General features: G+C 38.3%; 2 protein-coding genes across 13 annotated transcripts in view; one reads left to right on the top strand and one right to left on the bottom strand.

The window, feature by feature from the left end:
• The window catches only part of LONP2 (lon peptidase 2, peroxisomal), a 163,666-nt gene that overhangs the window by 27,875 nt on the left and 122,979 nt on the right, over window positions 1-12,812 (top strand). The window lies entirely within an intron of this gene.
• The window catches only part of ABCC12 (ATP binding cassette subfamily C member 12), a 93,220-nt gene that overhangs the window by 53,687 nt on the left and 26,721 nt on the right, over window positions 1-12,812 (bottom strand). For all 9 annotated transcript variants that reach the window (XR_005589069.1, XR_005589070.1, XM_039503726.1 and 6 more), the window contains 4 exons: window positions 11,631-11,738; window positions 8,168-8,443; window positions 6,949-7,020; window positions 3,812-3,936 (listed from right to left, as the gene is read on the bottom strand). Coding sequence is in view for 7 of the 9 variants with exons in the window: in XM_039503726.1 (XP_039359660.1) it covers window positions 3,812-3,936; window positions 6,949-7,020; window positions 8,168-8,443; window positions 11,631-11,738 (581 nt within the window). In the remaining 2 variants the exon portion in view is untranslated. The remainder of the gene's footprint in view (window positions 1-3,811; window positions 3,937-6,948; window positions 7,021-8,167; window positions 8,444-11,630; window positions 11,739-12,812) is intronic.

Genomic DNA, 12,812 nt, shown 5'->3' with positions numbered 1-12,812 from the left:
AAACAATGGAAACTTCCTTAAAATTGTGGAGCTGATGGCCAAGTTTGATGCTGTACTCCAGAAGCATCTAAGAAGAGTCACCACCCAAGAAATTTACACACGCCACTACCTTGGAAAAACAATTCAAAATGAGATCATACAGTTACTGGCAACAAAAGTAAAACAGAAGATTGTGGCAGATCTGAAGTCAACAAGATACTACGCTGTTATTCTGGACTGCACACCTGACATCAGCCATACGGAACAAATGACTTTAATGGTGCATTTTGTAACAACAACAGAACCTAGTGAAAATGTCCCTGCAATGGTGACTGTCAGAGAGCATTTTCTAGAATTTATTGACATTGATAATACTGCAGGGCTGGTAAGACAAATGTGCTTCTTAAAAAGCTGGAAGATAGGGGAATTGCGATAGCTGACATCAGAGGTCAGGGCTACGATAATGGCGCCAACATGAGAGGAAAGAACAGAGGAGTGCAGACACGGATTCGAGAATTAAACCCTCGAGCTTTTTTTGTCCCATGAAGTTCTCATTCATTGAACTTGGTGGTCAGTGATGCAGCATCAGCTTCTAGTGAGGCTGCTGAATTTTTTAATGTAATTCAAAGCATCTATGTATTTTTCTCTGCATCAATTCATCGATGGCAAATTTTGATGCAACATCTGGGAACATCCTCTCTGACATTGAAACCATTGAGTGCCACATGATGGGAAAGTTGAGTAGAGGCAATAAATGTCAAACACCAAATTGGGAAGATGGATGATGCCATAGTTGCCATTATGGAGGATAATGCTATGGCAGGAACTGTTTATGGGAGAACAGTGGCAGAGGGAAATGGAATCACCAGAAACATACATAACTTCAAATTTCTTTGTGGCTTAGTGTTACAGCATGACATACTGTTTGAAATAAATGTTGTAAGCAAGAGAGTCCAAGGTGTTGACCTTGATATATCTAGAGCAATGGAACAAATGGACAAAGCAAAGTCATACCTAGAGTCTTACCGGTCAGATGAGGGATTTAAAACATTCTGAAGAGTGCACAGAAGTTGGCAGAGGAACTTCACACTGAAGCTATTTTCCCACCCATTCTAGAATACAAGAGTCACCGAAGAAGACGACATTTTGATTACGAGGCACAGGATAATCCCATAAGAGACCCCAAACAACAACTCAAAGTTGAATTCTTTAACCAGGTGCTAGACTGTGCACTACAGTCAGTTGAAGAATGTTTCATGTAGCTCAAGGAACACAGCAGTATATTTGGGATGTTATATGATATTCCAAAACTCCTCACTATACCTGAAGAAGACCTATACCAGCAATGCAGGGCACTAGAGACAATGTTGACATATGATGACATGTGTGATATTGATGCGAGTGATTTAGGTGATGAACTAAAAGGCCTTTCGAGATACATTTCAGCAAGATCAACTCCAAAGGCTGTTCTGGAATATATGTGCACAAATAAGATGACCACCCTCTTTCCAAATGCTTTTGCTGCTCTTACTTCTAACACTTCCTGTAACAGCTGCCAGTGGAGAATGCAGCTTCTCCAAGCTGAAGTTAATAAAAACACATCTACGCTCCACACTGACACAGGAGAGACTGGTCGGCCTTGCAACCATATCAATAGAGCATGAGCTGGCCCAGACTGTGGACGTTCAGCAGGAAGCAGTTCAAATCTTTGCAACCAAGAAGACACGAAAAGTACCACTTTGATTGATTATGCAAACAGATAAAAATGCCAGTGTTTACTATGCAGACAAGAAAAGTTACATTTGCTGTTCAGGCGTTTGAAAGTTAAGTGTTAGTTAAAATTTTTGAACAAGGCATTTTAAGTTGTTAGTTCTCCTCTATTGGGGTAGATAGCAGAGCAGTACCATGAGAGGAGTAGAACAGGAAGAAGGCAGAATTGAGACCTTTCAAAGTTTTGGCCCAAGCAAGGGGGCATGGGGGAGTCATTTGAGCTCCCCTGCACAGGTGCCAAAATGTTGTGAGTCGGCCCTGAAAAAAGATGTGAAAACTTGGCCTTGTCCATATCACGAGCTCATAGTGTAGGACCAGTGGGTACTGGGGAATATGCTGCACTCACAGAAGGGTGTATTCCCCTTGCACATCAGAAGTGCTAGAAGGCATTCTACTTCACTAAGGCAGAATGTTTCCTAGTGCTTCCCCTGGAATGGTGCACCTCCCACTCATGCCAGGAAGAGCTGTGCCTTTAAGGCACAAATGAGTTCTGAGGCCCAGATTTTTAAAGGTATTTAGGTATTGCTCTGCTCACCAATGCGGGGTCTAAATTCCATTTTCAAAAGTGTCTAGGCCAGGCATGATTTCAGTGGAAGTTAGGCAGTTAGGTGCTTTTGAAAATCCTACTTGGCATCTATCTGCATCTTTAGGCACCTAAATACCTTCAAAAAACTGGCCATTAGGCACTTTGGAGCCTAAGTCCAATTGACTTTGTGAATGGAACTTAGCCATCTAAATCATTTAGGGCCTTGCAAGGTAGAGTGGAGCAGTGCCCAAATATCTTTTAAAATTTGGGCCTAAGTAACTAGATGAGCTTTACACCATGTCCTGAAGATAAACAGAATAATACTGACAGACCAATTGGTTGGTATCCCCTTAAATAGTTGGAAGGGGGCCCTAGTGGGCCTGCCTGTCTTCTACTGCAGGAGACACCTAACACATCAGCAGCATATGTATGTACTAGACCTTGCATGTTTGATTATAGGTAGCAAATATGGTTATTTGGACCCCCACTCTGCCACTGTGGTTTTCTCTTAGTCTTAATGTTGCGTAGAGAGCAAAGACTCAACACCAATGGAGAAAGTGAATTCCATACATTTCCTAGTTGTTTATAACTAATTAAAAAAAACTTTTAAATAGTCTCACAACACTAAATGCAATATGCACTGACTGCACTGTATCAGTTAGTAATATGAGAACTCATGAACTCCTGCTTTTGATTTCTGGGGATATTTCTGTTATTTATTTATTTTCTTCTGAGTTTTAGTCACATTCTATTGAAGCTGAAATTTGAACACATGGTACATGACAACAGGAGTAAGGTGATGATTTAATCATCATTATAATGTGTGAATACCAGTCCTGAAAAATGAAAATATCCAGCAGTCTAGGTCAGCACAAAAAAAGTAATGGCTGTTTATAACCTAACATTAATTTAACATAACTTTTTAAATAGTCCATTTGCCATTTGAAATATAAAAATAACTGACCAGCCTGATCCTTCATTTGGCAATATCTGAAGTCCATATATGAGAGAGACCTGGAAGTTTTAGTTCTAAAGCTAACTGAGTCTGGGAGCGTCAAAGAGGTGATACTATATATCTTGTGACTGAGAATGTTGCATACATCTTGTCTCAGCAGTCACTGATGACTGGTTGTGGAGTTAATGTCTTGGAAGATAATATTTGGCATTGATGGTTGCAGCAGAGTACAGAGTTTCATTGGGTGTGGATAGGAGCATTGGAATTCAGAGGTGTGATCTCCCATGGTGTACTTAAGTGTGGGGCCATGATTAATTATCGGTGCTCTAGTGGAAATGAACCAGAATAAAGGCAATGGTAAAAGTCAAATAATACCCTTTCCTCCCCGTTAGTCATGGGATCAAGTAGAGTGAGGGAAACTACATGTTCAGAGTCTTTGGGCCCTAGTCACAAAAGGGAACATACAATAGAAGACAAGGGGTGTGTGTGTGTATACATGTATGTAAACTCATCTGTCAAATATGGAAGCTTATCCTTAGAGTAAATAAGTATTGGTAAGATTTCAATATTTCAATAATTACCTTTCTTCATTGTATTCTTCTCCAAATAATATATTCTGCCTAACATTTCCATGAAATATCCATGCTTGTTGTGACACATAAGCTAATGTTCCATCAACACCTACTGTCCCATCATACAAGTACATCTGAAACAAGTAGATTGTACAATTAAAAAAATATATAGAGAGAGGTCTTCTAATCATCATTATAATAATAATAATAGGAGATATACCTATCTCCTAGAACTGGAAGGGACCCTGAAAGGTCATTGAGTCCAGCCTCCTGCCTTGACTAGCGGGACCAAGTACTGATTTTTGCCCCAGATCCCTAAGTGGCCCTCTCAAGGATTGAGCTCACAACCCTGCGTTTAGCAGGCCAATGCTCAAACCACTGAGCTATCCCTCCCTCCTGACTCAAAATACTGGGCAATTAGCAAGGATGGTCATTTTGCTAATGTGTTATGAGTGTAATTCTTCATTGTATAAATAACATGTATCTAGAACATGACTTAAGAAGGGCCTGCAGTTCTTTTGGCCATTCACCCGAAGGCTCTTGTAACCATTCCTCTATGGTGCCCTTTTTACCTCCCTGGTTCTTTTCAGGAATAGCTGAGAAGTGGAGGGCTAAGTGAGTGACAAAAGAACTGCGAGTGGCCATAGTTACCATTGTGTGAATTGTTCTTGAACTTTGAGGAGTTTCTCTCCTATGTAGGGCAGGGTTAGAATAAATGAGTAGATCTGGTCAGAAATTTTCCAACAGCACCCTTTTCCTGTGGAAAATGCTAATTTGTCAAAACCAGAATATTCCACAGTAACATGATTCCAGTGAAATTTTGATGGAAACCGGTCAGATTTCCAATGGAAACTTACCTGATTTCCTATCTCCCTGCCCAATTCCGAGGGTCCTCAGGATCCCAACTGGTGGGAATCTGGGGAACCTAGGCTCCTCAGTTAACCCTGATTCCTCAGCAGCCTGCCAGGGCTCCCAGCTCCTTGGCTGACTGCCAAGTGAGCAACTGTGGAGCCTGGGAGCCCAGGGAACTTATTTTGTTTCAGGCATGTTTTGGGGCATCTGAAACTAAATATTGCAGATTTCCAGATCTGTGAAAAAATTGAAGTTTTTGGATTTTCATCACAATGTGGGATGAAAATTTTTCCAAAACCTTGAAATTCTGTATGGAACTGAAAATCCATTTTCTGGCCAGCTGTATTGGTGAGAGTTAGTGAGTGCTTGTCACTTTTAAAAATCAGCCCATTTATTTGGGTGCCTAACTTTAGGTTCCTATATTTGCAAATTTTAGACATAACATGAATTTCTTATTCTCCTGTTGAGACCCGTACATGAGTTAATCTTTTGAGGGTGGTTATTAATTTGCTCAGTTTCTCTTTCTTGGCTCTAAAGATCAAAAGAAAACTCTGATCCCAACACACATTCCTAAATGTCACATACCTAAAGACAGGCAGTAGTTACGTTCAGATACATAACTTAATACTTCATCCAAAAGCAGCTTAAGAGAAACTCAGCCAACATAGTTTCAGAACCTAAGAGTCAGCGCCAGGCTTTTTCAAAATAGCTAACAAAAACCAATGTACTAGATAGGGCTGTCAAGCGATTTTAAAAAATCACAATCAATTGCACGATCAAAAAAATCAATTGCGCGATTAATTGGACTGTTAAACAATAATAGAATACCATTTATTTAAATATTTTTGGATATATTAGTAAAATAGTATTTTTCAATTCACCTACTACAAGTACTGTAGTGCAATCTCTTTATCATGAAAGTTGAACTTACAAATGTAGAATTTTTATGTAAAAAAAAACCTGCATTCAAAAATAAAACAATGTAATATTTTAGAGCCTGCAAGTCCAGTCAGTCCCACTTCTTGTTCAGCCAATCACTCAGACAAACAAGTTTGTTTACATTTGCAGGAGATAATGCTGCCTCTTTCTTGTTTACGTCACCTGAAAATGAGAACAGGAGTTTGCATGGCACTGTTGTATCCTGTGTTGCAAGATATTTTTATGTGCCTGATGTGCTAAAGATTCATATTGTCCCTTCATGCTTCACCCAGCATTCCATGACACATGCATGGTGGGTCAGGTTCTGTAATTTCCGCATCGGAGTGTGGCTCTTTTAAGACTTCTGAAAGCATGCTCCACACCTCGTCCCTCTCAGAATTTGGAAAGCACTTTAGATTCTTAAACCTTGGGTCAAGTGCTGTAATTATCTTTAGAAATTTCACATTGGTACCTCCTTTGCGTCTTATCAAATCTGCAGTGCAAGTGTTCTTCATGTGCTGGGTCATCATTTGAGACTGCTATAACATGAAACCTATGGCAGAATGCGGGTAAAACAGAGCAGGGGACATACAATTCTCCCCGAAGGAGTTCAGTCACAAATTTAATTAATGCATTATTTTTCTAATGAGCGTCATCAGCATGGGTGTATGTACTCTGGAATGGTGGCCAAAGCATGAAAGGGCATACGAATGTTTAGCATATCTGGCACGTAAATACCTTGCAATGCCAGCTACAAAAGTGCCATGAAAATGCCTGTTCTGACTTTCTGTGACATTGTAAATAAGAAGAAGGCAGCATTATCTCCTGTAAATGTAAACTAACTTGTTTTTCTTAGCGATTGGCTGAACAAGAAGTAGGATAGAGTGGATTTGTAAGCTCTGAAATTTTACATTGTTTTGTTTTAGAGTGCAGTTATGTAACAAAAAAATCTACGTGTGTAAATTGCACTTTCATGACAGAGATTGCACTACAGTACTTGTCTGAGGTGAATTACAAAATACTATTTCTTTTGTTTATCATTTTTAAAGTGGACATATTTGTAATAAAAATACACACTTTGATTTCAGTTACAACACAGAAAACAATATATCTGAAAATGTAGAAAAATCTTCAAAATATTATATACATTTCAATTGGTATTCTATTGTTTAACAGTGCAATTAAAACTGCGATTAATCGTCATTAATTTTTTTAATTGTAATTAATTTTTTTAAGTTAATCGCATGAGCTAACTGTGATTAATTGACAGCCCCAGTACTAGAACAAACAGTACCAAAACATTCAATTAAATATGTATTTCTCATGCAAAAGGAAAATAAAAAATTATGGAAGTTATTCTACAGTGATCAGCATACCTGTCCTAGAATAGCTGATATGACTGAGCTCTTTCCGCTTCCAACATTTCCACAAATTCCCAAGACCTTTCCCTACAAAGAGACATATTTTGCAGATAGTTGATCTATATTTTTAAAGTAAGAAATTTCTCATGTCACGTTGCCTACTGTTCTGCGATCATGCCACAAATATTTCATGTCCTGTCACACCTGCCAATTCAGGAAAGCATCTTTATTCAGGAAGACCTCCTAAGCATTTAACGTTAAGCATGTAGATAAAGTGCTTTCCTGCATCAATGCCATAATGCATATTTTACTCCCAAGAAGACAAAGTTAAAGGTGTTGTATTTGGATTGATAGAAGCCTATATAAGTGGTATTTTAAATAATGCAGTGATGTAAATTTTTTTAAAAATTTGTTTTTACTGTGTAGAGTGCCGTAGCCTTTTAATTAATGTAAGGAATTTACAAAAAAACTCTGTTCTGGTGACTGGTGGATAAATGAAGGCTTGGATAGGCAATTTATTTATAAAAGTCAGTCATTGTTTGATATTGAGAGATGCACTTTATAAACGATATTCTGTGTTTGTACCTAGCACAATAGCCCAGCAAGCCCTGGGCTGGGCAATAAAGGGGGGGGGGGCTGGGCTGGGCGGTGGACCTGCCATGCTGCCTGCCAGCCGGGTCCGGAGAGCCGCGGACGACGGCGGACCTGCAGCAGCGAGGGGAGGGGGGCGAGGCCGCTCGCGGCGCGGCTCGCTGGACCTCGCAGGCATGGGCGGCGGCAGCCGCGCGCCGCGCCCCGCCCCGCGTCCGCGCCCGCGCAGCGTCGCCCGGGAGGTCCGCTCCCCCGGGCCCCGGTGGACCTGCCGAGAGCTCAACGGAGACGGGGGGGGGGGACCCCGCGGGACCGAGAGAAGGCGGCGCAGCGCGCCGCGCTGCCTGGGGCAGCCTATTTTCTAGAGCCGCCCCTGCACAATAGAATACTGATCCATGACTGTGACTCCTAGGCACTACTGCAGTACAAATAATAATGTATTAGTGGTCTAATGGGTGTTTTAGAAAGCCTGTGCTGGGCAAGGAAAGGTGTATGTCTAAGGGAAGAAGGAGAACTGAAATCCTTGTTCCTTAGCTCAGCAGGGCAGTGCAAGGCAGAGATAGCAAGGGAACCAGGGCACCCAAATCCTTGCAGGCAGATTGTTAAATATTCTTTTTAGAAAGGCTATTTAAGACAAACTTACCTTCTTCACAGTAAAGCTTAAATTGTATAAAGCAATTGCTTCACTACCCTCTTTTCCTGTTTCTCTGATTGATGTCTCAGAGTGAGGAAGGACAGGCTCTGGTTTTGGTTGGTATTTATAAGCACTCTTCCCATTCATACTGTTTTCATTATTGTTCTTTCTGCTGTGTTCATTCAGACATTCCCAAGACAATGTAGCATTTTCCATTACCACAGCATTTTCTGAATTTTTCAATTGCTTTACATAAACAGGAAGGATTTCAGTTAGGAGAATTTTCTAAAATAAGAGAGATAAAATTAAGAATGCCATTTATTTATCTAAGTATGAAAAGTGAAAAAATATTTTTTATTAATCCAGCATAGAGCTGACTGCTAATAACATGTTGATGAAATGTGAAATTCTTGGCAAACTATTTAGTACAGAAGCAGAATCAGTGCAAAAAAGCAGTTGGAAGCAGATTCAGTGCAAATATTGCTTTAGAAATACTGCAAAAAATATTCTTAAGAGATTTTCACTTTTAGGGATTCAAGAATTTGGATAAACATTTGAGCTTTTGTGCGCTGATCCTCTGAACCATTTGTGGTTCACCATGAACAAATATCAGAGGGGTAGCCGTGTTAGTCTGGATCTGTAAAAGCAGCAAAGAGTCCTGTGGCACCTTATCTGTCTGTTAGTCTATAAGGTGCCACAGGACTCTTTGCTTCTTTTACATGAACAAATAATTTGTTTGGTTACAGTAAAAGTCCACTGACTAGTTCTAATACAAAGAGAAGCATCATGTAAATCCTTTGGCATGTGAGAGGCCCAATTGTTTTCAGGATCAGGGCCTTAGAGACCTATTTGCTACATAACATTACTTGATATTTGTTATATAAACACATATAATATTTTTTTAGAAATATCTGCTGCTGTTTTGGTATCTCCATTCAGTGAATGAGGTTAATTTCTTTTTCACTGAGGGCAGGCATTTCTATGATAGCCACATTACGTGAAACAAAGTAGAACTAATCCAATCAGTTGTCCCATAAGAAGGCACTGGACATCAGAAAATTTCAGAGCTTGTATAAGGTAATATTTTTTAAATAAATATATTATATGTAAAAAATAAGGGCTCTTTTAATCACACTGTTGAACAATAGAATACCCATTGAAATTTGTTAAATTTCTTGGATGTTTTTCTACATTTTCAGATATATATTGTATTCTGTGGTGTCACTGAAATCAAAGTGTATATTTTTATTACAAATATTTCCACTGTAAAAATGATAAACAAAAGAAATAGTATTTTGCAATTCACCTCATACAAGTACTGTAGTGCAATCTCTTTGTCATGAAAGTGAAACTTAGAAGTGTAGTTTTTTTTCATAACTGCACTCAAATACAAAACTATGTAAAGATTCAGAGCCAATAAGTCCACTCAGTCCTATTACTTATTCAGCCAATTGCTAAGACAAACAAGTCAGTTTACATTTACAGGAGATAATGCTGCCCTCTTCTTATTTACAATATCACAGAAAGTCAGAACAGGCATTTTAATGGCACTTTTGTAGCTGGCATTGCAAGGTATTTACGTGCCAGATATGCTAAACATTCGTATGCCCTTTCATGCTTTGGCCACCATTCCAGAAGACATGCACCCATGCTGATGACGCTCGTTAGAAAAATAATGCGTTAATTAAATTTGTGACTGAACTTCTTGGGGGAGAATTATATGCCCCCTGCTCTGTTTTACCCGCATTCTGCCATCAATTTCATGTTATAGCAGTCTCAAATGATGACTCAGCACATGTTGTTCATTTTAAGAACACTTGCACTGCAGATTTGACAAAACATAAAGAAGGTACCAATGTGTGATTTCTAAAGATAGCTATAGCAATTGACCCAAGGTTTAAGAATCTAAAGAGCTTTCCAAAATCTGAGAGAGATGAGGTGTGAAGCACGCTTTCAGAAGTCTCAAAAGAGCCACACTCCGATGTAGAAACTACAGAACCCAACCCACCAGAAAAGAAAATCAACCTTCTGCTGGTGGCATTTGACTCAGATAATGAAAATGAACGTGCTTCGGTCCGTACTGCTTTTGATCGTTACTAGCAAAACTCATCATTAGCATGGACACATGTCCCATGGAATGCTGGTTGAAGCATGATGGGACATATGAATCTTTAGTGCATCTGGCACATAAATATCTTTTGACGCCGGCTAAAACAGTGCCATGAGAATGCCTATTCTCACTTTCAGGTGATGTAAACAAAAAGCGGGTAGCATTATTTCCTGCAAATGTAAACACACTTGTTTGTCTGAGTGATTGGCTGAACAAAAAGTAGGACTGAGTAGACTTGCAGATCTAAAATGTTACATTGTTTTATTTTTGAATGCAGTTTTTTTACATAATTCTTATATTTTTAAGTTCAACTTTCATGATAAAGAGATTGCACTACTGTACTTGTATTACGTGAATTGAAAAATACTATTATTTTGGTTTTTTACATTGCAAATACTTGTAATCAAAAATAAACAATGTGAGCACTGTACACTTTGTATTCTGTGTTGTAATTGAAATAAATATATTTGAAAATGTAGAAAACATCCAAAAATATTTAAATGGTATTCTGTTCTTGTTTAACTGTGAGATTAATTGACAGCCCATTATTTATATATATATATATATATATATATATATATATATATATATATATATATATAGGGCAGTCAAGCAGTTAAAAAACATTGGTTCACTTAACAATTGGTTCAACAATAACTTTTAGGTTAGCTCCCATTTTTTAAAATAATTTAAGAACTCACTATTTCCAGTGCACTCTAACAGGATACAGATTCTTTTAATCTTCATTTCTCTTGTTTCATTATATTTTTGTTTTTACAGCACCTAGCAAAATAGTGCCCTGGTCCTGGTTGAGGTCTCTTAGGTGCAGCCGCAATACTAATAATAACAATAATAGAGGAAGAAGGCAGTGGTGGCTTGTTATTTGATGGATAATTATTCTGTTTTTAAGTTTACCTTTGAGATACACATTTTTAGTTTTCTCTTTAGAATTAGGTATGTAGCTTTGTATAGTTTTCTTTTATTTACTAACTAAAGCCTGTTATAATTCCTGAAGTCATTGAAGTCAATCGAAGTCTTTCCATTGCTCTGAACAAGAAGTAAAATTATAATGTACATTAAGGGATTGTCTGCACTGAGAAATTAATTCAGTTAAGGGAGGATGTGAATTAAAACAGAAAAGCTATTTCTGATTAACTTCTTGTGTGGATGCTCTTATTTAAGAAGATTCTTATTCTGGTTCAATTTTAACCACTTTGGAAGTGGATTAAGCTAATTTAGAATAAGGTATGTACATATAGGTAGTTAATCAGGAATAATTATTCCAGAATAACTCCCTATATAGGTAAATCCTTGTTTGTACTTATCTGGAAAATCCCCAAATATTTTAAAACTATACTTTACCTTCAATCTTGTTAGGGAAACTTTAGCTTCTGCCGCTGCTTTCACTGAGAAAGGCAAGATAGCAACTGAAAACTTCATTACATTAAACATGGCAATCACACTAAATGCCTGCAAAAGAAGAAGAAAAAGGGCTTTTACTGTTTTAGTGCCGACCATTATTTTGCATTAAAATTCTAAATATATTTTTGTATTATATTTTAAAGGGTAGGAAAAATATATCTATATGTTTTTAATTTTTGTGGTTTTCATTTTCGTAATTGCAACATGAGTGGCTAAAACACAATGCAACTCCTTCCATTTTTCAAGTCATTATGAATATATTAAAATGGCTTTGGTCCCATTTCTGAGATTTCTAGAACATCACTTTGAGGATTCTTCCATGGTCTTCTACCACTGATTTCAGTGAAAATAGGTGAGGGAGGAATTTGGCCCGTTTACTATAAGTCTCTGAACCCTTCCTGCAAACCAACTTTCAATCCATCTTGCTATGTTAGCAATGAAGCTTACATTTTTGTATCTTGTCTAGAACCTTCCTGTGTGATACCTTATCAAAGGCTTCACTGAAATCCAAGTAACTCACATACGCTGCCCTGCCTTCCGACATATGCTTTGTCACTTCTTTAAAGAAATCAGTCAGGCTTATTCTTAGTGAACACATGTTGGCAAGTGCCTAACTCCTGTTATATACTTATAAGTGAAACATTTCATTTCATCCCTAATAAATGAACCCAGTATTTTCATAAGACATAAATGAGATTACTGATTTGTAATTAAAGTGCCTCTAGTTTACTATGCATTTTAAAAATTGGTATTACGTCCACTTTTTTTCAGTCTTTGTGCATTTTCTGTTTATGCAGTTACATGCAAAATAAAAAAGATGCTAATGTTTTTGCTTGTTCCTTGCTTAATTCCAAGAGTTGCCTAGCGAGCTGGGCAAGCCCAGGAAGCAACTGCCCAGCGAGTCAGGGAACTGGGAGAGTCTGTACTGGCAGGAAACTAGGCAGGCAGACTTTGACAGAATCAACATGTTCCTACCTAATGTTTCAGTTCTCTTGAATCAGCATTTTCTAATAGAATATTGTTCTGTTGGAAAATTTTCAACCAATGCTAGTGGGCAGTGCAAGAAACTAGTCACAGTTGCAGCCCCTGCACAAGCCTTATAGGCACCTCCCCGGCCTCCCA

The sequence above is a fragment of the Mauremys reevesii genome, linkage group 16 (assembly GCF_016161935.1).
Source record: "Mauremys reevesii isolate NIE-2019 linkage group 16, ASM1616193v1, whole genome shotgun sequence".
In the NCBI taxonomy this organism is placed as follows: Eukaryota; Metazoa; Chordata; order Testudines; family Geoemydidae; genus Mauremys; species Mauremys reevesii.
The sequence above is the reverse complement of the archived record's forward strand: the minus strand, read 5'-3'. Positions and strand labels throughout refer to the sequence as shown.